We start from the raw sequence: 26,395 nt of genomic DNA on the forward strand, positions 1-26,395 counted from the left end.
GTCTTTTTACTCTTTGGTACAACTAACTGTAGTATTTGCAGGCAGCGTAAATAGAGCTGCGGCATTGCGCGTCCTCGGTGTCTGCACACGACACCCGTTCTCTGTGCACTCGGGACTGTACCTGGATGTGTGCCGTGTGGAGGGCTCAGCCTGTCTCCTCCTGCACACATCCAGCGGTGTGCTCAACAAAGGGGGCTGTACGTGTCTGTACTGCTCTGTTTTCCTCAGAGCCTTAGCTTTTCTAGATGTGGTTAGCTCTTAAACACACCCATGCACACTTAGAGACTATCCAGATTCGGTAAAAATGTAGAGACTAATTTATGGAAAAGAGTAAGGAAGTGTCTAAATGGTGCAGGATAGGTCATTCGGTTAAATTTTAGTATGGCTTTCAATGCAGGCAAAGCCTTTTTGTCCTTGATTCTCATTTTTTAAAGCAGAATAACTGAGGAAATCTAGTTCTCAGAATTCATATAAACATTGGCACTTTAAAAATTGTAATGCTGAACTCAAGTTCCTTCACTCTGTACCAATCCCAGGATTCTTTTCCATAATTAGGAACAGATCAAAACCTGTAACTGCTGAGGGAATTTGAAACCAACTGTAAAAATCCTTGTAGACACAGTTAAAAAAAAAAACAAAACACAACACCCAGATTGAAAAGGCCTTGTGTGTAGAAGGGTGGTGGGTGTGTTGGGGCCAGTTGTGCATGTTTTCTGGTCAGTTGCTCCTGTGGGTGAGCACCCCTCCCTCAGCCTCTGCTTTCTGAAAGCAATCCTGCGTGTCCTTGCCAGAGGGACTCAGCTGGCATAGCCATGCCCATAGTTTGGGAGGGTAGGTATTCAAGATAGAGAATGGACAGGCAGATGTTTTGTGTGAGCTGGGAAGGTGGGCAGTGAAGCTGGGGTTCAGGCTTGTTACTGGCTCTGCAACAGAGGTTGTTATTGTAATGTGGAACTAATATTAAAGCCTTCTCCGTGCTGGGTGTTTCATCTGCTGGTTTATGTAAGAGGCTAGTGTTCACAAGCGAAGGCAACACGGAATTTGTATTGAGAACTGGGCATTCATTTGGACTTTAGGTTTATAGGTGCTAACAGGATTACTCCACTAAGCAAAGGATGTATGAGACTTCACTCAGATATGCTTCTTTTGGTAACAGTTTTGTTGAGATATAATCCACATACTATACAATTTGCCCCGTGCACCCTTTAGTAGTTTTTAGTATATTCACAGAGTTATGTAACTTTGCCTTCAATCAATTTTAGAGTATTTCATCACCCCAGAAAGAAACCCTCAGTAGCGGTCACTCCCCGTTCCTCCCTCCCCTTAGCCCCTGGTGACCACCAGTCTACTTTCTATCCCTATAGCTTTGCCTATTCTGGGCATTTCATAATAATGTAATTACATAATATACGGTCCTTTGAGACTGCCTTCTTTCACTTAGCATACTGATTTCAAGATTCATTTATATTTAGTATGTCTGAGTACTTAACTCCATTTTAAGATTGAATGATATTTTATTGTATGGATATACATATACCACATTTTATTTATCCATTCATCTGTTGATGGATACTTGGGTTGTTTTCACTCTTTGGCTATTGTGAGTAATGTCAAATATACTTTTAATGTTTATATTACTGTATAATGATAATGATGGCATATGTACATACCTCCTGGTGTCAGATATCTGTACCTTAAAAGTTTTAAGAATTATAAAGCCATGAAATACATCTAGAACTGAGCGACTTAAAGCATAAGTCTTTCTTTGTTTCAAAGTGGCATTTAAGGTTCTTATACTATCTTGTGATTTTCATTAGGATCATTATTTATTATTCCTTCTTGAAAGCCTCCTCTCTTTCACTTTCCACCTATGGCTTTGGCTGTTTCTTCTTAGTTTTTTAATACCATTGTTCCCTTGGATTTCCTCTGGACCCATTCTCCCTGGATAGTTTCATCGACACCATCTGTGAAAAACACCTATGGCTAGGAAGGGTAAATCTCCATTACTAACAGACCTCTCTCGTGTGACCTCCATATCCAGGACCCAATAGGCTTCCCTTAACATCCACTCACTCCACAGACTTGTAGCCCAAAGCAGCAGTCTTGAATGGATAGGAGGAGCTGTCGGACGCGGGGTGGCAGGATGTGCCCACATTCTTCTGGGAGCCCTGGGAGGAGAGGGGAGTGTCCCATGCCACCTGGGTCTGAGTGAGGATGAGCAGTATGAGGGCTGAGTGTCAGGAACGTGAGGTTGGGGAGTAGGGGTGTTTGGGGTGGGGAAAGGGCATACCCAGTCACTTTCAAGAACAAGCAGGAGTTCACCAGAGGTGAAGTGGCAGCTCTGTGAGCAAGGTGCTGGAGAACTAGGCAGAGGCTGTCATGACGAGACTGGAGGCTTCAGCAGAGGGGTTGAACCCTGACCTGAAAACCACTGGGAATTGTTGATGTGTCATAAGCCAAGAAGTGTCCAAAGATCAGTGTTTTTGAAAGACCCTTTTGGCAGCAGTTGGGAGAATGGTTTGGGGGGAGCTGGGCCTGAGTTGGGAAGTCCAGGTAGAATTCTTACTTGGAAACCCAGGGGAGTGGGTCCATCAGGTGTCCCTCAGATACACCCGGTAGCAACTTTCTTTCCTCATCTGTGCCTCCACGGCTGTAGACTTGTCAAACTTTTCACTCTACAAAGATTTCCTTAAGGGCAAGGAGGATGCCTTATATGTCTGTGTCCTCAGTGTCCTAGCATAGTGTTGATCAGCTGTAGACACTTCACAAACGTGCACTAGATGGATGAATAGTTGTAGGTACGAGAGCTTTCGGGTTGGTATCAGAACTTTGTGGGGTTTTTTGCAACTTTTCTAAAGGTGCTGAGAGCTTTTTCTGATATTATCAGAATGATTGCCAACCAGTGCTAAGGTGCCAGCTCGGGTTGGAGACCAAGAATTTGTCATCCCAGTATGCACAGTCTGGTGTTACAGGATTGAATTGTTCTAGAAGTTGTCGAAAGTGGTAGAAGAAAAGAAAGGGATGAGGACACAAACATCCTAATTTCACAAAGAGGGGCATTAAGAGATAACTATATGTATTGAAATATTTAAGGATGAAATGATAGGAAACCTGGGATTTGCTTCAAAATAATATGATTGTGGGGAAAGAGGCTAGCATATGGATGAAACAAGACTGACCTTGGGCTGGTCATTATTACAACTGGGTAGTGAGCACACTGGGTTCATTATTCTGTTCTCTCTACTTTTTAAATTTAAAATTTTCCATAATAAAAAAATGCAAAAAAGATCATACAAGTGATAGAAAAAAAGAATAAAGGTCTGAGTGTATTATTTAACCTCCTGAAGGTAGCCACAGCTGGGCCAGCAGCCTAGGCTAGCTGGAACGTAGCACATCTAGGCCAGCTGGGGTGTATCTTGGAACTGACTTTCTTTTACTTTGCAGGAAGTACACAGCATTTTACTAGGGTTTTACCAGTTATTGGCTGCTGTTGGGCAGTCTCTACAACAGTCAGGAGTCTGGGACAAAACCCTGTTTTCCCTCAGTCTAACACACCTCACCCTGGTGAGATGGCAAAGGGAGCCTCCCTGAGAGCTGCTGGGCTCATCTCCAAGCACGGGTGCATCAGAGGCCTGAGATCTCCTCCCTCTGGGCTATGAGGACTGGGAAGCTTCCTTCCAGAGGGCCATGGCCAAATTGCCTCCTGCTTCTGCAACCGTTTGTGTGTAACAGGCACATCTTTTCCCTGTATCCAAGGGTGGTTTATCCGTTCCCTGTCTCTGTTGGCATCCTTCAACACCATCGCCCTCATAACAGTGACACAGAAACTGACAGAGGCCCTAAAAACAATGATGTGACTATACTGGAAGGAGCTGGTGGAGACAATGGCCTAAATCACCTTTGATTATAGTAGGAAAGTCAGTAAGTGGTGCCTAAAATGGCTAAGTCAAGAAATAGCAAATAAAATAAAACAAAACACTAATTAGTGATAAAAAGGTAACCCACAGAAGAACTGAAAAGAAACCTAAATAAAGGTGGGGACCTCTGGAGAGAAACCTTTACAAGAGGAAATAGGGAGCAGGAACCATTGCTTTGCATGATTAGCTCTTTTGTCTTTATAGATATTTCAGCCAGGTACAGTATATGTAGTTCTTAATGACTTTGAAATTACTAATGATCATGATAAAATGGAATCAGAATTCTGGAGAGTGGTGGAAGGAGTGGCTGGAAGGACAAGTGGGGAAGAAAGCACAGAGCAGTGTTGAGGTGGGAGGCTGGGAGGGCACGGATGGTGAGTGTTAGCTAATCACATGTCAGGAAGGAGTGGCTCGGTGGTATTAACTTGCTTTGAGGCTCTGAGCAGAGTCTGGGTATACGGTTTCTGTGCCAGCACAAACCAGCATTAGGTGGCTAGTATGTGAGGCCAGTTGATGGGCACTGGGATCCAGTCCAGAGCCCGTGGTCTCAGTATGGAGTTCCAGATAGAACTCCCATTTGTTTTTGTTTTGTTTTTAAGAAAATTATTTTATTTTTGTTTTTAGTGTATATATATAAATATTTATTTATTTTGAGAGAGAGAGGGGGAGAGAGAGTTCGACAAGGGGAGAGAGAGAGAGAGAGAGAGAGAGAGAGAGAGAGAGAGAGAGAGAATCCCAAGCAGGCCCCACGCTGTCAGCCCAGGAACCGTGAGATCTTGACCTGAGCCTAAATTAAGAGTCAGACGCTTAACCAACTGAGCCACCCCAGAATACTTGTTTTTAAAGTTAACTAAAATTAAAAATGGTTTGTTTTCCAGTGAAGTTGTTAACACCCAAAACTATTCACTTCACTATGAAGTTTATAACAAAAGTGGACCTATATTTAATCTTAGCTGATATTTGAATAGTTATATATACACTACACAATGACATCTGTTCTTTTTATCAGAGCATACCCTCCCAATCAGACACACAAATGCAGAAGTAACAGTGTTATTTTCATTTTTTCCTATTCTAGTAAAAGAATCTAATTTCTAGAATTCATAACTCAAAACTGTTCACACAGGTTTAATTATTTTTTTCTTGTTCATGTCTGAAGAAGAGCTTCTTAAGAAATTTACATTTTACAATCTTTGAAATATAAGAAAGTTACAGAATCTGCTGAGTTATATATGCAGCATATACATTCTTGGAAGTTATTTTTGAAATATAAATTAATCATATATATCCATGTTACACACCCTGCTATTCATACATTCCTTTAAGCAACATTCAAGTATATTTGTGCTTTGTATGTTTACATTACTTTAGAGCCCATTTCTAGTTTTCAGTAAAACTGAAATTGTATATCTATAAAGATTTCTCAAATATTTAATAAGTGCAAAACAACCGTTATGAAAATATAAATCACTGTTACAGCTTTTTGATCTTTCATTTTTATGCATTTCCTGTCATCCGTGTCATTTCCTGTTCTTTCGGGAAGCTGATAAATTTTTATCTCTGCAATCTCAGCTCGGGAAGCTGATAAATTTTTATCTCTGCAATCTCAGCACGGCTGTTCTCTCAGCACAGGATAACAGTCTGTATATTGCAGGTTTTCTGAACACACAGCAGTCACTCGGCCGTCTCAAGTGTAACAGTGAAATCTGATAGTTTCCAGTTATTTCAACTGTGGGACCACCTTGTTAGCTGCTTCCAAAGAATTTATTAGATTCTGCAGCTCTTCTTTACTTATTTCGACAATACGGTTTGACTTCGCCATTTTCTTTTACATCTAGATTAAAGTTTAAAAGTAGCATTTGTGGGTCACCTGGGTGGCTCAGTATGTTAAGTGCCGGACTTCAGCTCAGGTCACGATCTCACAGTTTGTGGGTTCCAGCCCCACGTCAGGCTCTGTGCTGACAGCTCACAGCCTGGAGCCTGCCTCAGATTCTGTGTCTCCCTCTCTCTCTGCCCCTTCTCATCTTATTCTCTCTCTCTCTCTCTCTCTCTCTCTCTCTCTCTCTCTCAAAAATAAATAAACACTAAAAAAAATTTTTTTAAGTAGCATTTATAATGTAGCAATCTTGTTACTAGACGATGCAAGCTTTAACTGCCAATCAAAATCCTGTAGCTGTGAGAAGAAATATCAACTATTTCTTGTAACAGAGCCTGCCTGATTTCATCTTTTCCTACTTTTTAAGCATTTCATGATAGCTTCTTGATGAAATTAATTCAGCTGATTCAACTGCTGAAATACCTCTTCATCAGGTAAATTTTTACCAACTACAGCTTTGAAAAATTTGGTAATATCTTCTAGAACATTCTTCCATTCTGTTGAATCCCAAACACAGCGCGAATCCTGGTAGAGAGGATAAGCTCGGCTACAAATGCTATCAATTATTTTGTGAAGAAGCTGCAGGCCCACCTCTGCTGGAAGCTTCTGCAGCTGCCACAAGGGCATCCAGTGTTCCTTTATTCTTTTTTTGTTTTAGTTCCAGTATAGTTAGCATACAGTGTGAATACTAGTTTCGGGTGTATAGTATAGTGATTCGGCAATTCCATACATCACCCAGTGTCCATCACAAATGTACTTCTTAATCCCCATCCCCTTTTTCACATATCCCCCACCCTCCTCCCCTCTGGTGACATCAGTTTTCTGTAGTTAAGAGTCTGTTTTTTGGTATGTCTCTTTTTTTTTCTTTGTTTTTTTTTTTTTCCTTAAATTCCACTAATGAGTGAAATTGCATGGTATTTGACTTTCTCTGACTGACTTCACTTAGCATTACACCTTCTAGATCCATCCATGTTGTTGCAAATGGCAAGATTTAATACAAGAAAACTTTTCTGTGGCACAGCAAAACTCAAGGTGGTAGCAGCAGTAGAGCCCGGTGAGAGTGGTCACAGAGTCTTCCATCTTTGACACAGCTGAGGCCTGGGTTCTTACAGGAGGAGTCCGTTCTCTCCTGACTTCCAGCCTTGCAGTGCCAGAGCTGTGTGGCAAGATTGGCATGGTGAAGCCAGGAGCCCAGATGGCAGCCAAGGCCACTTTGGCCCTCTCAGATCCTGAAGTGAGATCTTCAGCGTCTGCAGAGCCTGTTTGAAGAGCAGAGGGGCCCCGGGCTGGACAGACTCCCAGACCAGTAGGAGGTGAGCCCTGGTGAAGCTGCGGGCCTCAAGAGCCATCGGAGCAGCCCATCAGGATTCTGTCAGGTACATACAGACCTTGGGTTTTCTCAGAGCCCACCAGGTGCTGCCTGGGAGCTAGCAATCTTTACTTCTCAGGATGGCCAGCTGTCCTTTCCCATCCTATACCTTGTGTGTTCATAACAGTGAAGATCACTCATGGTGGAGAAGATAAAGGCAAACTAGAGGTCCTTCCCTCTCTGTTTTCAAACCTTCTGTATTAAACAGTGGTCTTTCCCTATTAGTTCAGTATTCGTTCGTCCATTCATTTCACTTGTTTCCGAATACCTACTTTTCTGGATTGCACATAGTAGATGTAAAATACAAATGTTAGAAAAAGAATCTGTTCTGTGGTAGTTTAATATAAGAAGTGCCTTAGTTTTTTTTTAATTTTTAAAAAAATTTTAGAGCACCCTCCCTACCACAGTTGATAAGAAATCCATCCTCAGAGAGCCCCATCCCCTTCTCAGGACTGCAGAAACCTCAGGACTTACTGAACCCAGAGATCTGGGGAAGGCCCTCTGATCTTCATTCACTGACTGCCCTGGCTTCTGGACGTTAGGTTTGTTTTAAGACAGCTGTCCTCATTCCCATGTGTCTCAGACCTAGGCACTTGAGCACAGAATTATCAGTGAGGCCCCAGAGCCTCCCCAGGCCTACCATGCAGTCACCCTGTATTCCTTGGCCCTTTCAAAACTCTAGAACATCTTCTCCATTCCTTCCATTTCCTGGTCTCAGGGTTTGGGCCATACCTCTCTGTTTCAAAGCACTACCCTCATCCTTCCCCTTTTCCCCACCACACTCCCACCCCTAGAGAAGATCCAAGTTCATTTCTTTGGGGGCCAAACCTTCCAAGTAAAAATGACAAATTTTTTCAGTGTAGTTCCAAAACACTAAAGGAATTGTTCAGGGGAAGGAGCAGGGTAGACTCTTTCCTTTAATTCTTTAGTTCAGTGTTCCCTAAAATACAGTCTTTGGACACCAGCATCAGAATCACCTGGGGAGCTTAAAGCTTCAGGAGTAGAAATGGGATTCACGCTTTGTTGCAAGCTCTCCAGAGTTTGAGAACCATTGTCTAGTTCTTGGAATACGATGGTGTATTTGCCCTCTGGAGGTCAGGGTATCTGCTTCTGTGGGAGGTAGGGAATTGCCTTTTTGTTCTTTATCCTATAGGAATTAGAAAGTCAGAAATTGATACCTTTGTAGACAGAAGAGTACAGGAATCTGTTTTTCCAGGACATCTCTTGCATACACAGCCATCATATAAGGTGGAATATGACTGTCCCATGCCCTGAAAAGGAAGTGGATCAGGCACTGGGAATGTAGAGAAGAGAGAGCCAATCCCCAGTGGAGGAGCAGGTGGCAGAATGAGAAAGGGAGTGTTTGGACCGGGTAGCAAGGGACAGAGGGTGCCCACTGCAGATGGGTGGGCAGGGCATTCTGGTGACGGAAAGACCAAGGTCAGTAGTAGAGCAACCTGAAAACACGTGTTTGGCAGAAACAAAATTACTGCGTGGGAAATGTAGGCCCACCGTGCACTCCCCTAAACCCTGGGGCTAGCTGGGCTTCTGGATTTAGTTTCTCAGATTTATTTAATATGCCCAGAGGGTCCCCTGGGCAAGCACAGCTTAATCAAACTTACTGCTGAAAGTGAAGCAGAAGCAGGTTGTGGAAATGTCAGGGGACATGAATTCTAGGTTTGCTGGAATGTGGGGAGCGATACCTACTAAAGGGAGAAAAATGATACTGTGAGTTTTATTTACAAATCGTAATGATGTTTTCTTCCTTGTATTAAGTATATTTTATTATAGACAGTCCCCATTTTCTTCAGTGTCAGAAAAGCCACAAGCACTTCAATGTTTGTTTCAATGTCTATTTTGTAATAATTCATGGAAGAAAGTTCTGATTGGAATATTGTCTTAGGTGAAACAAAAGCACGAAAGTGTTTAATTTTACAGTTAACAAATTTTAAATTATGGTTGCAACCATGAGCCAATTCTTAGAAGAAAGAAAACTCAATCAGGTCTTAACTCAGTTTTGGGGGAAGGTGGAGATAGGGTCATTATTTTTCCAGTTACCCTATTCATTTATTCAGCACATATTTATTAAACACTCTTATGTGCCAGTCAGTGCTTTAGGCACTAGAGACATGTAGTCAGCAGCAAGGTCCCTCCTCATGGATCTTATTTTCTAATGAAAGAAAAAGACCATAAATAAATGCACATCTAAGAAAACTTGAGCAAGATAAGTAGAGGTGTGGCTTCAGTTGTGCAGATAGATAGTGCCTGGAGATCGGACAGCACGGATGGAGTCCTTCACTTCAGATTTGACTTCACAGCATGATTTAGTAGTCAAGAGCATCACCAATTTTCCCAAGGTCCTCTCTTAATCCTCCCTGGAGCATTTTGAAGGACTTGTGTTTTTACCTTCATACCTCTTCAGTTGATAATCCTGCCAAGTCCTCATTTGCCTGTGGTTTTGTGCGATCAGTTCTCCAACAGCACTTTCAGTAAAATCTAATCTTCCACAAGATCACTTTTGCAATTGGTTTGCATGTCTGATGGTCTGAGTAGCAACAGTGCAATTCATGCTTGTGGTCCCACTGTAATTTTTTTCTATTTAAATTCTAGTTAACATATAGTGTAATATTGGTTTCAGTAATACAATTAGTGATTCATCCTTACATATAACACCTACTGCTCATCCCCTTTAAGTGTCTCCTTAATGCCCATCACTCATTTGCCCCATCCCCCCCATCCACCTCCCCTCCAGCAACCCTCAGTTTGTTGTCTGTATTTAAGAGTCTCTTATGGTTTGCCTCCCTCTCTGCTTTTATCTTATTTTTCCTTCCCTTCCCCTATGTTCATCTGTTTTGTTTCATAAATTCCACATATGAGTGAAATCATATATTTGTCTTTCTCTGACTGACTTATTTCACTTAGCATAATACATTCTAGTTCCATCCACTTTGTTGCAAATGGCAAGATTTTATTCTTTTTCATCACCGAGTAATATTCCATCGTGTATATATTCCACATCTTCTTTATCCATTCATCAGTCAGTGGACATTTGGGCTCTTTTCATAAGTTGACTGTGGTTGATAGTGCTGCTATAAACATTGGGGTGCATGTGCCCCTTTGAATCAGCATTTTTGTATCCTTTGGATAAATACCTAGTAATGCATTTGCTGGGGCGTAGGGTAGTTCTATTTTTAATTTTTTGAGGAACCTCCATACTGTTTTCCAGAATGGCTGCAACAGTTTGCATTCCCAACAGCAGTGCAAAAGGGTTCCCCTTGCTCTGCATCCTTGCCAACATCTGTTGTTTCTTGAGTTGTTCATTTTAGCCACTCTGGGGGTGCCTGGGTGGCTCACTCGGTTAAGCGGCCGACTTCTGCTCAGATCATGATCTCGCTGTCAGTGAGTTCAAGCCCCGCGTCGGGCTCTGTGCTGACAGCTCAGAGCCTGGAGCCTGTTTCAGATTCTGTGTCTCCCTCTCTCTGACCCTCCCCCGTTCATGCTCTGTCTCTCTCTGTCTCAAAAATAAATAAACGTTAAAAAAAATTTTTTTTAGCCACTCTGACAGGTGTGAAGTAGTATTTCATTGTGGCTTTGATTTGTATTTCCCTGATGATGAGTGATGTTGAGCATCTTTTCATGTGTCTGTCTTCTGAATGTCTTCTTTGGAAAAGTGTCTATCCATGTCTTCTGCCCATTTCTTCACTGGATTATTTATTTTTTGGGTGTTGAGTTTGATAAGCTCTTTGTCGATTTTGGATACTAACCCTTTATCCCATATGTCCTTTGCAGATAACTTCTCCTATTCTATCAGTTGCCTTTTAGTTTTGTTGATTGTTTCCTGTGCAGAAGCTTTTTATCTTGATGAAGTCCCAGTAGTTCATTTTGGCTTTTGTTTCCCTTGTCTGCAGAGACAGTCTAGTAAGAAGTTGCTGTGGCCGAGGTCAAAAACGTTGCTCTCTATGTTCTCTTACAGGATTTTGATGGTTTCCTGTCTTATATTTAGGTCTTTCATCCATTTGAATTTATCTTTGTGTGTGGTGTAAAAAAGTAGTTCAGTTTCATTCTTCTGCATGTTGCTGTCCAGTTTTCCTAGCACCATTTGCTGAAGAGACTGTCTTTTTTCCATTGGATATTCTTCCCTGCTTTGTTGAAGAATAGTTGGCCATACATATGTGGACCCTTTTCTGGGTTCTCTATTCTGCTGCATTGATCTGTGTGTCTGTTTTTGTGCCAGCATCATATTTGATGGTTACAACTTTGTAATACAGCTTGAAGTCTGGAATTGTGATGCCTCCATCTTTGGTTTTCTTTTTCAACATTGGCTATTTGGGGTCTTTTCTGGTTCCAGTTTTAGAATTGTTTGTTTTGGCTCTGTGAAGAATGCTGGTGTTATTTTGATAGGGATTGCCCGGTGTAATTTTGAATTGTGTTTCCCCTTCTCTCTCAGAAGTTTTCAGTTTGGACAATAAGTTCATCACCCTGTCAATCAAAGCTTAATCCACAAAGACTGACATGGTAGGTGCGGTGTTGAGCAAGAATAGATGTTTCTAAATGGTCAGTCTGTTCATAAACACTTTTATGTTAGGACTTTTTTTTCCCCCCTACAAAACCTTTGTAATACGTAACAAAAGAGATTGCCTTAATGTGAGTCTTGGGTAGCAGCCACGCTGGCAACCAATTTATATTGGTTCGTTGTGGTTTTGAATTAGACATGAACGTGGTGTTTCCCTACTTCACCAAGAAGTCAGCTGTGATCGCGGCACTGAGGAGTGTTTTGTGGCACAAGGGGCACAGACATCTGGTAGTCCTCAGAGGGTACTATTCGCATCCGTGCTTCCTGGCACCTGACAGTGGGGAAAGCATCTCAGGATCACTTTAAGTCTAAACAATGAGGACATACTAATGCTTTAAAAGATGAAAGTCTATAAACAGAATTGGTTGGACTGGAATCTGTTACCTTCTCCTTCTTTATATGCTGTAACCTGGAGTCCTCATTCCTCAAGATTGAATAACCTTGTTTAAACAATTGTTCTTCTCCAGCTTATTAAAGAGCTTTTGTGCAAGGGTGGTGGCCATATTCTCAAAGGATCTTATTTGTGACTGGTTACTGTTAGAAAATGAAGTAAAAGCAAAGAATGTGGGTTTCTCCTTACCTGTGGCATAAAATCTATGTATCTTTGTATTTCTGATTATATGGTGGCTAGAGAGAGGACACAAAAACTGAAAATTCTATTCCCCATAATGTCCTATAGCCTGAATAGGTAGTGTTGGAACTTTATTTATGGAATGTCTAAAAGAAAACAAGACCATCAGAAAAGGCAAACATTGGAAACCTCCTCTGCCTCTTTGAGTCTGGTTGTAAAAATAGCACAAAGCCAACAGTACAAGAGGGTTCCCATTTCTCCACATCCTCTCCAGCATCTGTAGTCCCCTGATTTGTTCATTTTGGCCACTCTGACTGGCGTGAGGTGGTATCTGGGTGCGGTTTTGATTTGTATTTCCCTGATGAGGAGCGACGTTGAGCATCTTTTCATGTGCCTGTTGGCCATCTGGATGTCTTCTTTAGAGAAGTGTCTATTCATGTCTTCTGCCCATTTCTTCACTGGATTATTTGTTTTTCAGGTGTGGAGTTTGGTGAGTTCTTTATAGTGTGGAGGTTCCTCAAAAAATTAAAAACAGATCTAGCCTATGACCCAGCAATAGTACTGCTAGGAATTTACCCAAGGGATATGGGAGTGCTGATGCATAGGGGCACTTGTTTCTAGCAACACTTTCAACGATAGCCAAATTATGGAAAGAGCCTAAATGTCCATCAACTGGTGAATGGATAAAGAAGTTGTGGTTTATACGTACAACGGAATACTACTTGGCAATGAGAAAGAATGAAATATGGCCTTTTGTAGCAACTTGGATGGAACTGGAGAGTGTTATGCTAAGTGAAATAAGTCATACAGAGAAAGATAGATGCCATATGTTTTCACTCTTATGTAGATCCTGAGAAACTTAACAGAAGACCCGAGAAACTGTTAAGAAGAAGAAGGGGGAAAAAAAAGTTACAGAGAGGGAAGGAGGCAAACCATAAGAGACTCTTAAAAACTGAGAATAAACTGAGGGTTGGTGGGAGGTGGGAGGGAGGGGAAAATGGGTTATGGGCGTTGAGGAGGGCACCTGTTGGGATGAGCACTGGGTGTTATATGGAAACCAATTTGACAATAAATTTCATATTAAAAAAATAAAAATTGAAAAAAAAAAAAAAAAAGCACAAAGCCTTGAATTGTCCCAGTGCTGGGACTTTTCTTTCATTACCATAGGATGGAAGCTGTTGTCTGACAAAGAGAGTTGGGTGGGATTAGAAAAAGAAGCCGCTAATCATTTACTTCTCTGATTCCTGTCATATTTATTGTCTGTGCTGGAGCAGTAATCACCTTAGTCAATAATTGTTTTACTTACAGTACCATTGTCTCTCCAAGGAGGGCTATGTTCTCTTTAAATAAGCAGGGAAGAGGCGCCTGGGTGGCTTAGTCACTTCAGCATCCGACTTTGGCTCAAGTCATGATCTAGCGGTTCATGGGTTGAGCCCCACGTCAGGCTCTGTACTGACAGCCTGCTTCAGATACAGTGTTTCCTCTGTCTCTGCCCCTCCCTTGCTTGCACTCTCTCTCTCAAAAATAAACATTAAAAAAAATTCATAAAAAATTTAAAAAGCAGGGAATATGCCATAACATCTGGCTAGTACTATGAGTATTATACCTAATAATGACACAGTTATCATACTTAGTAATAAATCCTGACATGCTTATTTTTTTCATGTTCTAATATCTCTGAAATCACGATGCATCTTAGTCAATGATTTTTAAAGCATTTTGTCATAGTATAATTGACAATGTTTTTTCTTAATTGTATACAAAATAATGCCTGTTTCAGTCAGTGGTGTCTTCGATGAACTACATTAGGGACTTTTTTATATTCTTTGCATAAAAACTATTAACCGTGTAATAAAATTATTTAGGTTCCAACTGGTGTTATATTGGTTGTCAGATGATACTTAATGTAGTAAAACTTGAGATACGGGTTTTTTTTGAAAGGACACTATCCTGAGTGAGTATTTGCTGAGCATGTAAGTATCAAAGGGATGAAGGGCACAGAAGAAGCTCCTGAGCTCGAGGTAGATCCAAGAACTTGAACTCAAAGCAAACAAGGAGAGCATTTTGTCCAGAGGAAGGCAGAGGAGGTAGCAAGCAAACTGGCTTGCCTGGCATTGGGGTTTTCATGTTGGGGGTCTGAGAGGTCTTCAAGGTCACACTGAAAGGACTTAGATCTGATGTCAAGAGCAGAAAGGCTGGCACTCTGGGAGTTCGCGTTGAGGCTTCAGAATATTTCCTCTGGGTTGGCAGTTAAGCCAGAAAAGAAACTAAAGGGTTAAAGAACTCTTCCTGAGCATTTCAAGTGTGTCTTTTAGCTTAACCCTTGAACCAGGAAGGCCGAGTTGATGGTGCTGCTCAGTAGTCTACCTCCTCACGCTGCCTGTTTCTCCCTCACAGATCGCCTTCTCCCAGCACAGCAATTTTATGGACCTGGTACAGTTCTTCGTGACTTTCTTCAGGTAATTTCACTTCTACAAACCATATCCTCTCTTTTGATTCAGGTACTTAATCCCATTAATTATCAGCTCATAAAAGATAAATGAATAATCTGGTGTGGGCAAAACAGATCCAACTAACTTAATAGGCCTTTTTGAGAAGTTACATGTTGGTTGCAATAATGTAAATTCAGTGTAATCTGATGAATGAAAACATTTGCTTTGTATGTTCTGGCTTTTGGGAGCCGCTTTTCATGTATTCTATACTAAAATGTAGATAATTTGGACCTTCATATGGGGAGAATTTGGGGTTGAAACAATCAATAATGATTACTAGTGTGTGCTACCAATATGCTGCTTCTTGTTCAGGGATGATTCAGGTGATTATCCAGAGTTTTTAAGCTAAAAGTAACTTGTTACTTCTTGGGATTCTTTTATTTTTAACTTTGTTTTTATGAAATACTGTATACACATAATTGAAAAATACACATGCTCCAGATCTCATAAGAGAAAGTAGCAGCATCCTGCCCCACACCTTCCCATCCCTTACTTCCCTCCAGTTTAAATTGTCGTAAGGATATTTAACTTCTCCATGCTTACACTATTTCTTGATTTTCCAGTTCAGTCTATCTTTCGATGTCCCACTATAGATGAGGATTCATTATCACATGTAACCTCACCCAACAACTCCCCACATACCACGAGTGCGAAATCCCCTGCCTTCCCCCTCATGTCATATAGTTACATCACAATGTTTGGCTAAATCAGTGCTCCCGTTTTTGTTGTTATAACTGTAAAACCCCTATTCAACAGCTGAGTTGAACTATGATTATACCTCCCCATTTTTTGGATGGGGGAATCACTCTTTGTTTATCGTAACCTGGGTTTTTTCATCGTTTGGTTTTCTATGTAACTAGCCCTGATTTGGTTTTCTGTGTAACTAGAACTGAAAAATCTGTCTGTGGTCAGACATAAGCAGGTGTAGTCTCCTGGTTTCAGTTTCTCTTGGAGATGTCTGTCCTGGAGCCCTCCAGCCTGCTGCCCTGGGTGCGCTAGCTCTGGAGGCCTGCTGCACGATTACCATCTTGGGAACTTCTTCTGCCTTCCTCTTGTGTTGAAATCTCTGTTTCCAGGATCTCCTGTCATTATCTCCCTATTTATTTCCTCCTTTTACTGGGGCACGTTCTCCAGGAGTTTTGAGAAAAGTTGCAGGGGAGGTAACTTTTCTGTAACTTTCTCTGTCTGAAAATGTTCTAATTTTACCTTCATGTTTGATCAAAAGTTTGAATGCAGAATTCTAGGCTGGAAACTATTTTCCATTAGAATTTAGAAGACGTTAATGCTGTTTCTTCTAGCTCCCAGTATTAATATTGAGAAGGCTAATGCCATTATAATTCCCAGTCCTTGTATGAAATCTATTTTTAAGTATACTATAAAATTACAGAAACACTTATAGAGCAGGTGTCCAGCTCAATAAATTATCACAAATTAAACATGCACTTTAGAAGCTCCCTGTGTTATCAGTCACAGCTCCTTCATTCTTCCCCCAAAATAACTACTCACCTGACTTCTAAAGCCATGTATTGGATTTGTCCATTTAAAAATTTTACAGAAGGGGTGCCTGGGTGGCTCAGTCAGTTAAGCATCCAACTCTTGATTTTGGCTCAGGTCATAATCTCATTATTGATGAGTTCCAGCTCCACGTAAAGCTCTGCATTGTCAGTGCTTGAGATTCTGTCTCCCTCTCTCTCTGCCCCTACCAATAAACTTGAAAATTTTAAAAAATAAAAATTTTCATAAAATCACTGCAGAAATTTTAAAACAATTTGAATGATCAAGGTGCAGTTAAAGTTGTACTTAGAAGGTATGGCTTTAAATCTGTGGTTCTCAACCTTGGTTACACAGTAGAATCACTTGGGAAGCTTTTGATGCCCGTGCCACATCTCAGACCAGTCATGTCAGAATCTCTGGGGATGGGACTTAAGCATTTGAAAGCTCCCCGGTGATTGCAGTGTGCAGCTAAGGTTGAAGATCACTGCTTTATAAAAAGCACATATTGGAAAAGGAAAAAAACTTTCTCAGTAAGTCAGAAAAAGAACTAATTAAACCGAAAGAAAGTAGAAGGAAGCAGTATAAATAGAGTAAAATTAATGTTACAGGGGAAGAAGTACAGTAGAGAGAATTGAAAGAACCGCAAAGTTGGATCTTTGAAAATAATAATACTGATAATCCCTTGGCAAGATTGACCAAGAAAAAAAGAGAGAAGGTATAAATAATGTCAAAAATTTAAAAGGAAGCATTACTCCAAATGCTGCAGACATTTTTTTCCTCCATAAGAGTATTTTATGAGCAACTTTATGCAAATAAGTTTGAAAATTGAACAAATGGAATGGAACAGTTAAAAAAACAAAATTATCTACAACTTACTGAAATTGATACAGAATAGGAACTTGAATATTGGATAGCCCTATATCTGTTTAAAAACAATACATAACTTAAAATTTTCCCACAAAGGTAACTCCAGGCCCAGGTGGCTTCATTGGTAATTTATAACGTTTTAAGGAAGAAATAATATCATTATTAACCAAATCTTCTAGAGAACCGAAAAGGAAGGAATACATCCCAATTTATTTTATGAATTTAGCACAACCTGACAAGAGTATTATGAGAATGGAATTTACAAGCCAATCTCACTCAGGAATGAAGAAGCAAAAATCCACTATGACCCAGTTGAGTTCCTTCCAGGAATTACAAAGTTGATTTAGCATCAGAAAAATCAATCCATGTAATTAACATTAATTGCATAATAAGGGAGGAGAATAATAAGATCATCTTAATCAGTGGGGGAAAGCATTTGATAAAATTTGATATCATTCATTAAAAAACTTCTAGGAAACTCAGAATAGAAAAAAACTTCTTTAAATCTGATAAAGGACCAATGTATAAAGCCAATAGCAAACCACACTCTTAATGGAAAAATGTTAGAAACTTTCTCTTCGAGTTTGGGAACAAGACAGATTCTACTTACCAATTACTTCATTCGACATTGATGACAAAGGTTCTAGCCGATACAGTAAGAGAAGAAAAATAAAATACGTAAGAATTGAAAAAGAAAAATCATCACACTTGCAACATGATTATGGGAGGAATTCAAAAGAATTTGCATAAAAAATGTTAGAATTAATAGGTGAATTCAGCAAAGTAGCTAGACACAAGGGCAGTATTAAAAAATCAGTTTTATGTCGTTCAGAGGTGTACATCTTTTGCAGCTCTTATTGGTAAAGGCAGATGCTGTCATGAAAACCATATAATTATATTTCCCATAGTAAGCCATGGGGTGCCCTCCCCTTTCTACCGTGAAAGGAGAAATCCCTTCCCAAGTGATGTTGGAACGCAGATGGCCTCACATCAAGATTCATCCACATCCTGATGGGTCCCCTTCTGCCTGCTATAAACTGTACCCTTTAGTTTCTGGATGACGATGACATCTCCACCAAGAAGTAACCGTTGCAGCCCTCTAATCTTGGAGGGAGATAAAAGAATCTAATAAAAGCCTTCAGTGTTTCTTAGGAAAAAATCAATTATATTTCTACATTTCACCAATAAAAATGAAATTTGTATATTTGTATTACTTCAGTTAATAAATTGCTCAAAATTACAGCATAACAAGATCAAGAATTACCAAGAAAAAATGGAGAGGGTGGGGAGACCGTCCACTGGCCCTCCCAGATAGTAAACATTTTGTCAAGCTACAGTGGTCAGTGTGGCACTGGCACAAAATCAGATTAACCAGTGGAATATATACATAACGACCAAAATAGATAAAGTTTAAAAGGTTCCGATTTGTTTTAAGTGATGAAAAGCTAAATAGAAATAAAAAGTAGATAGTAATAAACAAGAAGGTAAAAGATCAGTATAGACTTAACAGTCACTTGTCACATGTAGCTCACAAGCACTTGAAATGTAGCTGGTGTGACTAAGAAACTGACTTTTTCATTTTAACTAATTTAAATATAATTTAAAAACTGCTACTTGATTCAGTTAGTAGAGAACTTTTAAGTATGTTTAGAACAACCTGGATATGTGAATCTACTTTTTCACTTGTGGATTTTAGGAAATTTAAATACAGATGAAATATTTTCTGGTAAAAATTTAGTGTTCAAATTGAGATGTGCTTATTAGTATTAAATACACACTGGATTTTGAAGACTTAGAATATAAAATGTCTCAATTTTTATACTGGTCACATGTTCAAATGATGTTTTGGCAATCTTGGGTTAAATAAAACTATTTTATTAAAATTAATTTCACCTGTTTCTTTTTACTTTTTAATGTGGCTACTAGAACTTTTATAATTACATATGAGGCTCACATTAAATTTCTATTGAGCAACAATGATCTAGATAATGTAAAGGGAAAAATTGGTAGGGATGACATAAAAAGATACGATAAAATAATGCTAAACTAATCCAAGTATTTGAAAACAAAATATTAAGTCTTCATTCAGACTTTTTAAAGTAGAAAATCAGCATATACATAATTCTCTTATAAAACATCAAAAGTAGTTTATGTTCGTAGTAAAACTTCAAACAACGTAAAAATTAAAATTCAAACTTCTCCTAATTCTACTTTTAAGAAATTATCACTGTTAATATTTGGATGCATGTGTTTCCACAGTTTTTTCTCTGTATATATGCTGCACATAAGTTCTGTTTTTTTCTGATTCTTTGGTTTATAAAGTGGGTTCCCTGCTTACATGTTCTATAACTTGTCTTTTTACGCCATGTTTTATGGTTAACTTTCCCATGTGGAGATTCATTTCATTTCTAAACAGCTTTTCTCATAGTACAAGTACCATATTTTGTTTAACCAGTCCTCTTTTGACTGACTCTTAGATTGTCTTCAATTTTGTTACATATACCTTTACGTTTTTCTATGAAGATCTCTCTGGGATAGCTTTTATGTCCCTATAATTGCTGCATCAAAATGCAAAAACACTGCCATGGGCCCTCAACAGTGGCATGAATTTACACTCCTACAGCAGGAATATAATTTGTCTTATGGCCTCTTCCTCTTACTATGTCTTAGCAACACTAAAAATTGCCATTGTTTTTAATTTGCCAGTCTGAGAGGTATCACTGGTATCCTAAATTTGGATGTCTTTGATTATGAGTGATGCTTACTGATCTCTTATAGTTCTTGTTTTGAATTACCTGTCCCTATCCTTTGTTTTTATTTCTATCGGGATATTTGCCTTTTTTGTACTAAAATTTAGGACCTTGTTTTATTTTGCAACTATTAACAGGTGTGTGTGCTCAGTTGTTTGTCTTTGAACCCCATTTATGGTGTTTTCCACGAAGCAGACCTCTCTGTCCTTCCCTGTTTTCTTCATGGGTATTTTCCCTGTTGTCTTTTCATGTTTAGGTGTTCCTATATCTGTGTGGAATCTATTTGATTACAGCTTTACTATACTCTGCAGTAGGAGTGCCAGTGAATCAAGGCAAGATATTAATTGCTTCGGTTCCAGGGACCACACCATCCACTAGGCCCGGGACTCACTCTCTGTGTTACTCCCTTTTTCAGTAAATACTCAGCACAGTTCATTGGAGCTGAGTGGGCACCACAGAACCTCTCTCCTAAATGTTGCAATGCTAGCGGTATGGAGTGCTGGAAATTTGATGAAACGACCTCCCATTCACAAGAAAATCTCTTCATTCCACAGAAGTAGAGATTCCAAAAGGAAACTGCCTTCTAATGTTACCACAGGAGAAATCAAAATCCCAAGATCTCCTCCCACCCCTCCCAGTAGTTTTTTTACTCTGTTTAGTGGCAGGCAGGTAGGGTCACTGACCTGAGCCACCTTCTGTGGTCCTTCAAGAGTGGGGCCGAAGCATCATTCTATATTCTTGCAAATTCAGTATTTCATCAATCTTTGCCCTGTGACTTCCACCAGCTTATGAGCCTCTCCAAGATAGCTGTCATTTCCTTCCTTTTTGGCCACATGAGCTGCAGGGCCTGGAGGGGTGGTAGACTTATCTGGGTCTCCTCTGCATTTGTCTCAAAGGTATTTACCTGATCCCACTGACCTGTCATAGTCTTAACCCTTCAGAACCCAACCCAATTGCCTATTCCATGAGTCTTCTCCTGATATATTCACCCCAAAGTCCATCCCCTTTGGGACTCTTATGATAGTACTTAATCACCCTTCAATGCATTTATTTACCAGGCTGGAGCTTAAGAACAACTCATACATAGCTGAACCTATAATTTGACATGCAAAGATGAACAGGGCCAATTAGAGGCCTCTCCTACAGGTTTTAAATTGGGTTTGAGAGCCTGAAACAGTTACATGTCTCACAGCCCTAGCTGTACCTTAGAACACCCTGGGAAACTTAAAAAGCACTAGGAGCCGCCTGGGCCCCATGCCCCAGAGATGCCAATTCCTTGGTCTCTTAGGGCCCTGATCCTTGTGATATTTCAAAGGCTCTCTCGTGATTCTTATGTTCAGTTGGCATTGAGAAACCCCAAGTTAGCTGAAAATTCTGTGAATTCAGGGCCTGGGGCAGTATTAATCCATCCACACGCAAGCTAAAGCATGGGAGGTCAGATGGGAAGGAAGATTGTGTAGCCACTGAAGGGGATGGGACCACGGCCTCAGCTCCTGGCAGCTTCATGAGTCCAGTCCCTACAAGAGCTGTCTGCTATGATGCTCTCGGTGAGCCCTGTAACAGCCTGCACAGCCATCCGGTGGCCTCCAAAGTAGCAATTATCTGGGATTTAAATTCTAGATTGTAGTCATTTTAGGTTCTGTAGGAACAATTTTTGTAAGTTTTACCATTTTTTTTCTCACACCATCTTATGTGTCCCATGCTTTTCCCTTTGTTGGATGTTGTTGTTCTGCAGGACTGTATGAGTAATTCAGAAAGGACCTGAGAAGGAATTTGATACGGGGCGAGGAGGAGGGGCTTTCAGACTGAGGACTGGAGTCTTGAGTTTTGCAGTGTTGTCTTCTCTTTGCTTGTTTCTACTCCTTTCATCCTTTTGCTTGAATTCTAGAATTCTCTGTTAGATTAATGAGGAAGATTCTGGATCTGTCCTTTATATTTCTTAACTGAACTCACTTATTCTTTCATTTTTCTTTTGCACTGCATTCTATGTGAGCTCCACAGCAGTATTTTCCAGCTCATTAATGTAATCCAAAGTTGGGTCCATTTCCTTTGTTGAGTCCATCTGATAAGTTTTTTTTTTAACTTTTGCATTTTATTTCTAATATATTTTTCCTTATGGCCTGTTTCACTGTGAATGTAGCTTCTTCTCATGTTCCTTTGTGAGATTAATATTTTATTTTATATTTTATTTTATTTTATTTTATTTTATTTTATTTTATTTTATTTTATTTTATTTTGAAGTCTTATTTTGTGCTATTATTAATAACTCTCCTCGGATGTTTGGGTTTTGTTGCTGTTGTTTGATGCCTCTCTTTCACAGTATTGGTTTCCTCAAAATGTCTGATTTGGGGATGTGTTGAAGACTGCCATTTGTCTGTGTGTGGATGCTATTTCTGTGTGTCCCATCCTCCAGGATGCTGTTTCTGTGTGTCACATCCTCTAGTGAGTGTGGAGTAGGGGCAGAGCATGTTGCTGGGCAGGCTGTACTGTTAGTTTGTCTCCTGAGTGAAAGGGCCACCATCCTGCCTGGCCTGCCCGGCCCCAGGCCCAGGGCTCACTGCCTCAGCTGCTGTCTCCCACTGCTTAGCACAAACAGAATGGAGAAGAAGCCGCCTGTTGTGGCCACGCTGAATGTAGCTCCCCTTGAACACTGTGGCAGTTCCCTTCCCTCCTTGTATCCATTGGCTGTGGGCTCCAGCACATTTTTATTTTGTTTGGGTTTGTTTATTTAAATTTTTTAGACTCTCTGTTTAAAGCAATTTTACAGTTATGACAAAATTGAGAAGAAAGTACAGAGATTTCCCGTATCTCCCTGCCCCCACACAAGCATAGCCTCTCCCCCATCATCAACATCACTCCCCAGAATTCTACATTTTTCACCGAGGATGAACCCACACTGACACATCATGATCCTCCAAAGCCCATAGTTGACCTTAGGGGTCACTCTTGGTGTTGTATATTCTATAGGTTTGGGCAAATACATAATGACATATATCCAGTCTCCTAATACCCTATGGAGTGTTTTCACTGCCCTTAAAAATCCTTGTACTAGAAACCTTTTTTGCTTTTCAGCCCTCCCTGTTCTGACTTCCATCACCACACTCCATCTAAATTTGTGTGTGTGTGGAGGGCAGCAAGAGCACCTCTATTGCCACATCCCAGAGATGCTTTTTAGTTGTCATCTTCTTGATTCTCATCAGTATCAAGGAGCTGACCACCCGTCATTGAGACTCTGCTGGTCTTCTCTGACCCCAGACTGCTCTGAGGCCACTCTTTTGTTGAACTTTTCTGTCAGCTTCTCACTGTCGATGTTCTCCCAGAGCTTGACCCTGGCCATCTTCTCATTCTGTATTCCGATTGAACTCTGCCGTCCCGTCTGTGGCATAACACTCCCAGAAGTGAACTTTTTGGTCCTTCCTCACCGTCTGCCCTGCTGCCGCTTCCGAGTGACTTGTCTCCCATGCACCAGGCACTCCCTCACCACACCCCCCGCAGTCAGAGCCCCTCTACGGTCCACACAAAATCCGAGGAGACCTTGGAAATGAATCCATGTACCTCTGTTCCCTTATACTCTGTGGCTTCTCATTGTATCTAAACTAACCCAGGTCAACTGACCTTTGCTCGCATCTCCATATTCATCTTATGCTACTCTCCTCTGCAGTCCCACTGCATGAGCCATCTTCCGATTTTTCACAAGCACCAGGCTCCTTTCCTTCCTCACAGTACTTGCACGTGGTTTTCCTTTTTTCCTGGAAAATGCTTGCTTGCTTTCTTCTCCCTACCCTTCATCTCTATAGTTTTACTCATTGCTTGGTTTTTCCAGACAACATCCAATTCTCTGACACCAACTCGGTGTCCTGCAGGTCTGTTCAGTTCTGACACCACCTGGAGTTGGCACAGACCCCACCGGTTAAGGGCTCAGTCTGCTGGGACTGCACCCACTTCAGATGTCAACCACGAATGGGTCCTCAGGCTGCCCATGCTTCTGCCTGGCCAACTACAAATTCGGGGGTTCCTGTGACCCTCCTCACATTTGACAGTTTGCCAGAATGACTCACAGAACTCAGAAAAAGCACAGCACTTAAAATTACAGTTATTGGAAAGAATGTAACTCAGGAACAGCCAAATTGAAGAGATTCATAGGGCAGGTTATAGGGGTGGGTAGAGAGCACAGCTTCCACTCCCTCTCTGGGCATGCCCCCCTCCCAGCACATGAACATATGTGTTCACCAACCCAAAAGCTCCCTCAAACTTCATGGCTCCTCATTTCTTTCAAGGTTCCATTACAGAGACGTGATTAATGAACTCAGTGTCTAGCCATCTCCCCTCCCCTCTGGTTGTTGGGTGGGGATGCAGCAGGGAGGGCACTGAACATTCTAGCTCTCTAATCATGTGATTGGTTTTTCTGGTGACCAGCCTCCATCCTGAAGCTATTTGGGTCCCTCCCTCCCATGAGTCATTCATTAGGATACAAAGGACCCTCCTGAATTACATTTCAATAAACCTGTTCTAAAAAAAAAAACAGCTCATTCAGACCCAGAGACCCTGTCATTTTTTAAATTTTACCTAAAACTGTGTAAATCAGTTTGGACAAAAAAAAATATTAAAGATATATATATATTTTTTAATTTTTAATCAAATTTAAAAGCAGCTCATTCCTTTTTAATACTGAGAGATATTTTGGGACACCTGGGTGGCTTAGTCGGTTAAGCGTCTGACTTCAGCTCAGGTCATGATCTCACGGTTCATGAGTTCAAGCCCCGAGTCGGGCTCTGGGCTGACAGCTCAGAACCCTCTTCAGATTCTGTGTCTCCCTCTGTCTACCCCTCCACTGCTTGCACTCTGTCTCTTGCATCGTCTCAAAAATAAATAAACATTAAAAAAAATTTTTTTAATACTGAGTGATATTTTATGTAAAGATCAACCACAGTTTATTTCTTCACTTCTTGATGGAGATGGACATTTGGGCTGTTTCCAGTTTTTGGCTATTATAAATAAAGCTGTTGTGAACATTTGTCTAAAAAAGTGGGGAGGGGGACACTCCTGTCACTCAGAAAATTTTAAGAATTTTAGGACCTCTGTGCCAGGAACTTAGGACAGAGACCAAATAAATACATTTTTTATTATACTACACTCATCCTTCAAAACTTGGCACAGCATCACTTCCTCCAGGATTTCATCCCAGAGCCCCAGAACTAAATGGTCTTCCCTTATTCTCTCCCATAGAACAATACTGTTTTTCCTCGTGGTCCTTCTCACAGTTTTTTACTTGCTTCATATCTGTGTCCACAGTTAGACTCTTAAGCTTCAAGAGAGCAGAGACGCTGTCTCTCATCCCTGCACACACACACACACACACCTTCAGTACCTAGTAAGTACACAGTCATTTGCAAATATATGTGGAAAGTAAACTAAGCCTTCAGGAGAACTGCAGAGTCTTGAGGAACCATAGGCACCAGCCTCTCTGAGGGAAGAAAGCTACTGGTGCTGGTTGATGGCACACTTTGAAGGGATGGAGAGGCTGCATGCTAATTCAGTAGCTCCAGTTAGCAGGTGTATTCTTGGAACATGTGTACAGAATGAGATGACCCTGCTGCTAAGCACCAGCCCAATGAGGAGCAGTCTCTTCTGCTGCCTGGTGGAAGACTGAATGACACCATCAGAATTGACTGGGGACATCTTTAGAGACCATGGAATCTTGTCTAGTAAACAAGGACAGATGGTGTTGTTGTCACTCCTACCTTTTGAAAGGGAACCTTTGGAAAAGAATCCAGAACTTTGTTTATTTCTGAGTTTTGCTTTAAGAACTAGGAATGATGATGATCTTTTAACTGAGAATAGATTCCTTTTTGAGCATGGGGAAGAAAATATTTTCCTCAAGCAAGTTAACCAGGTCCCAAAGGAGCTACATGAAAATAAGGGGGAAAGAAAGGTATCCAAACGATCCTAAGCACTCTGAAAAATAGCTCAGATAACACAGAAGAGAAGTAGATCAGGATGTTGTGGGGGCGCTCAGTGATTCAAGTGAGAAAATCAGTGTAAGTTGAGTTAGGCAAAATATTTCCAGACTCAGGCACAGTGACATAAACTCTAGATTGTGACAAATCCATTAAACCCTCTTTATGTCTTAATTAGATGCTAATCCAGACTCTAGTAGGAGCCTTGTGTATAAAGAGGGGAATAATAAGACCCACTTGCTTGCTCTGGGAATTAGATGAGGTCATGTGTGTGAAAGGGCTTTGTATCGGGGAATGAGTGCTAGAGTGGTTAGGACGACAACTGGTAGTAGTAAGAAGAGCCCCACTAACACTCTGTGGAAGTCTTTGTGGCTGGAGTCACGGGTGCCAGGGCAGCATCTGAGTGAGGTTAAAAAGGAGAAATAAATGACATCACATCACCTGGCCAAAAGGAGAGCACATAATGGGAATTTCTGATGTAGGCAGGATACAATGTACTTGTAAAACGTAATTATCTGAACTTCTGCTA

General features: G+C 40.7%; 1 protein-coding gene across 5 annotated transcripts in view; it reads left to right on the forward strand.

Moving 5' to 3' along the window:
• ATRN (attractin) overlaps positions 1-26,395 on the forward strand; it is a 159,802-nt gene that overhangs the window by 114,663 nt on the left and 18,744 nt on the right. For 4 of the 5 annotated variants that reach the window (XM_019462656.2, XM_019462657.2, XM_019462659.2 and 1 more), the window contains exon 25: positions 14,704-14,765. In XM_019462656.2, the coding sequence (XP_019318201.2) occupies positions 14,704-14,765 (62 nt within the window). Of the gene's footprint in view, positions 1-14,703; positions 14,766-18,067; positions 18,362-26,395 lie in introns of those variants that run through there. The other variant, XM_019462660.2, reaches the window with a different exon arrangement.

Source organism: Panthera pardus, unplaced genomic scaffold (assembly GCF_024362965.1).
Source record: "Panthera pardus isolate Hobbes unplaced genomic scaffold, ASM2436296v1 HiC_scaffold_25, whole genome shotgun sequence".
NCBI classification, from domain to species: domain Eukaryota; kingdom Metazoa; phylum Chordata; class Mammalia; order Carnivora; family Felidae; genus Panthera; species Panthera pardus.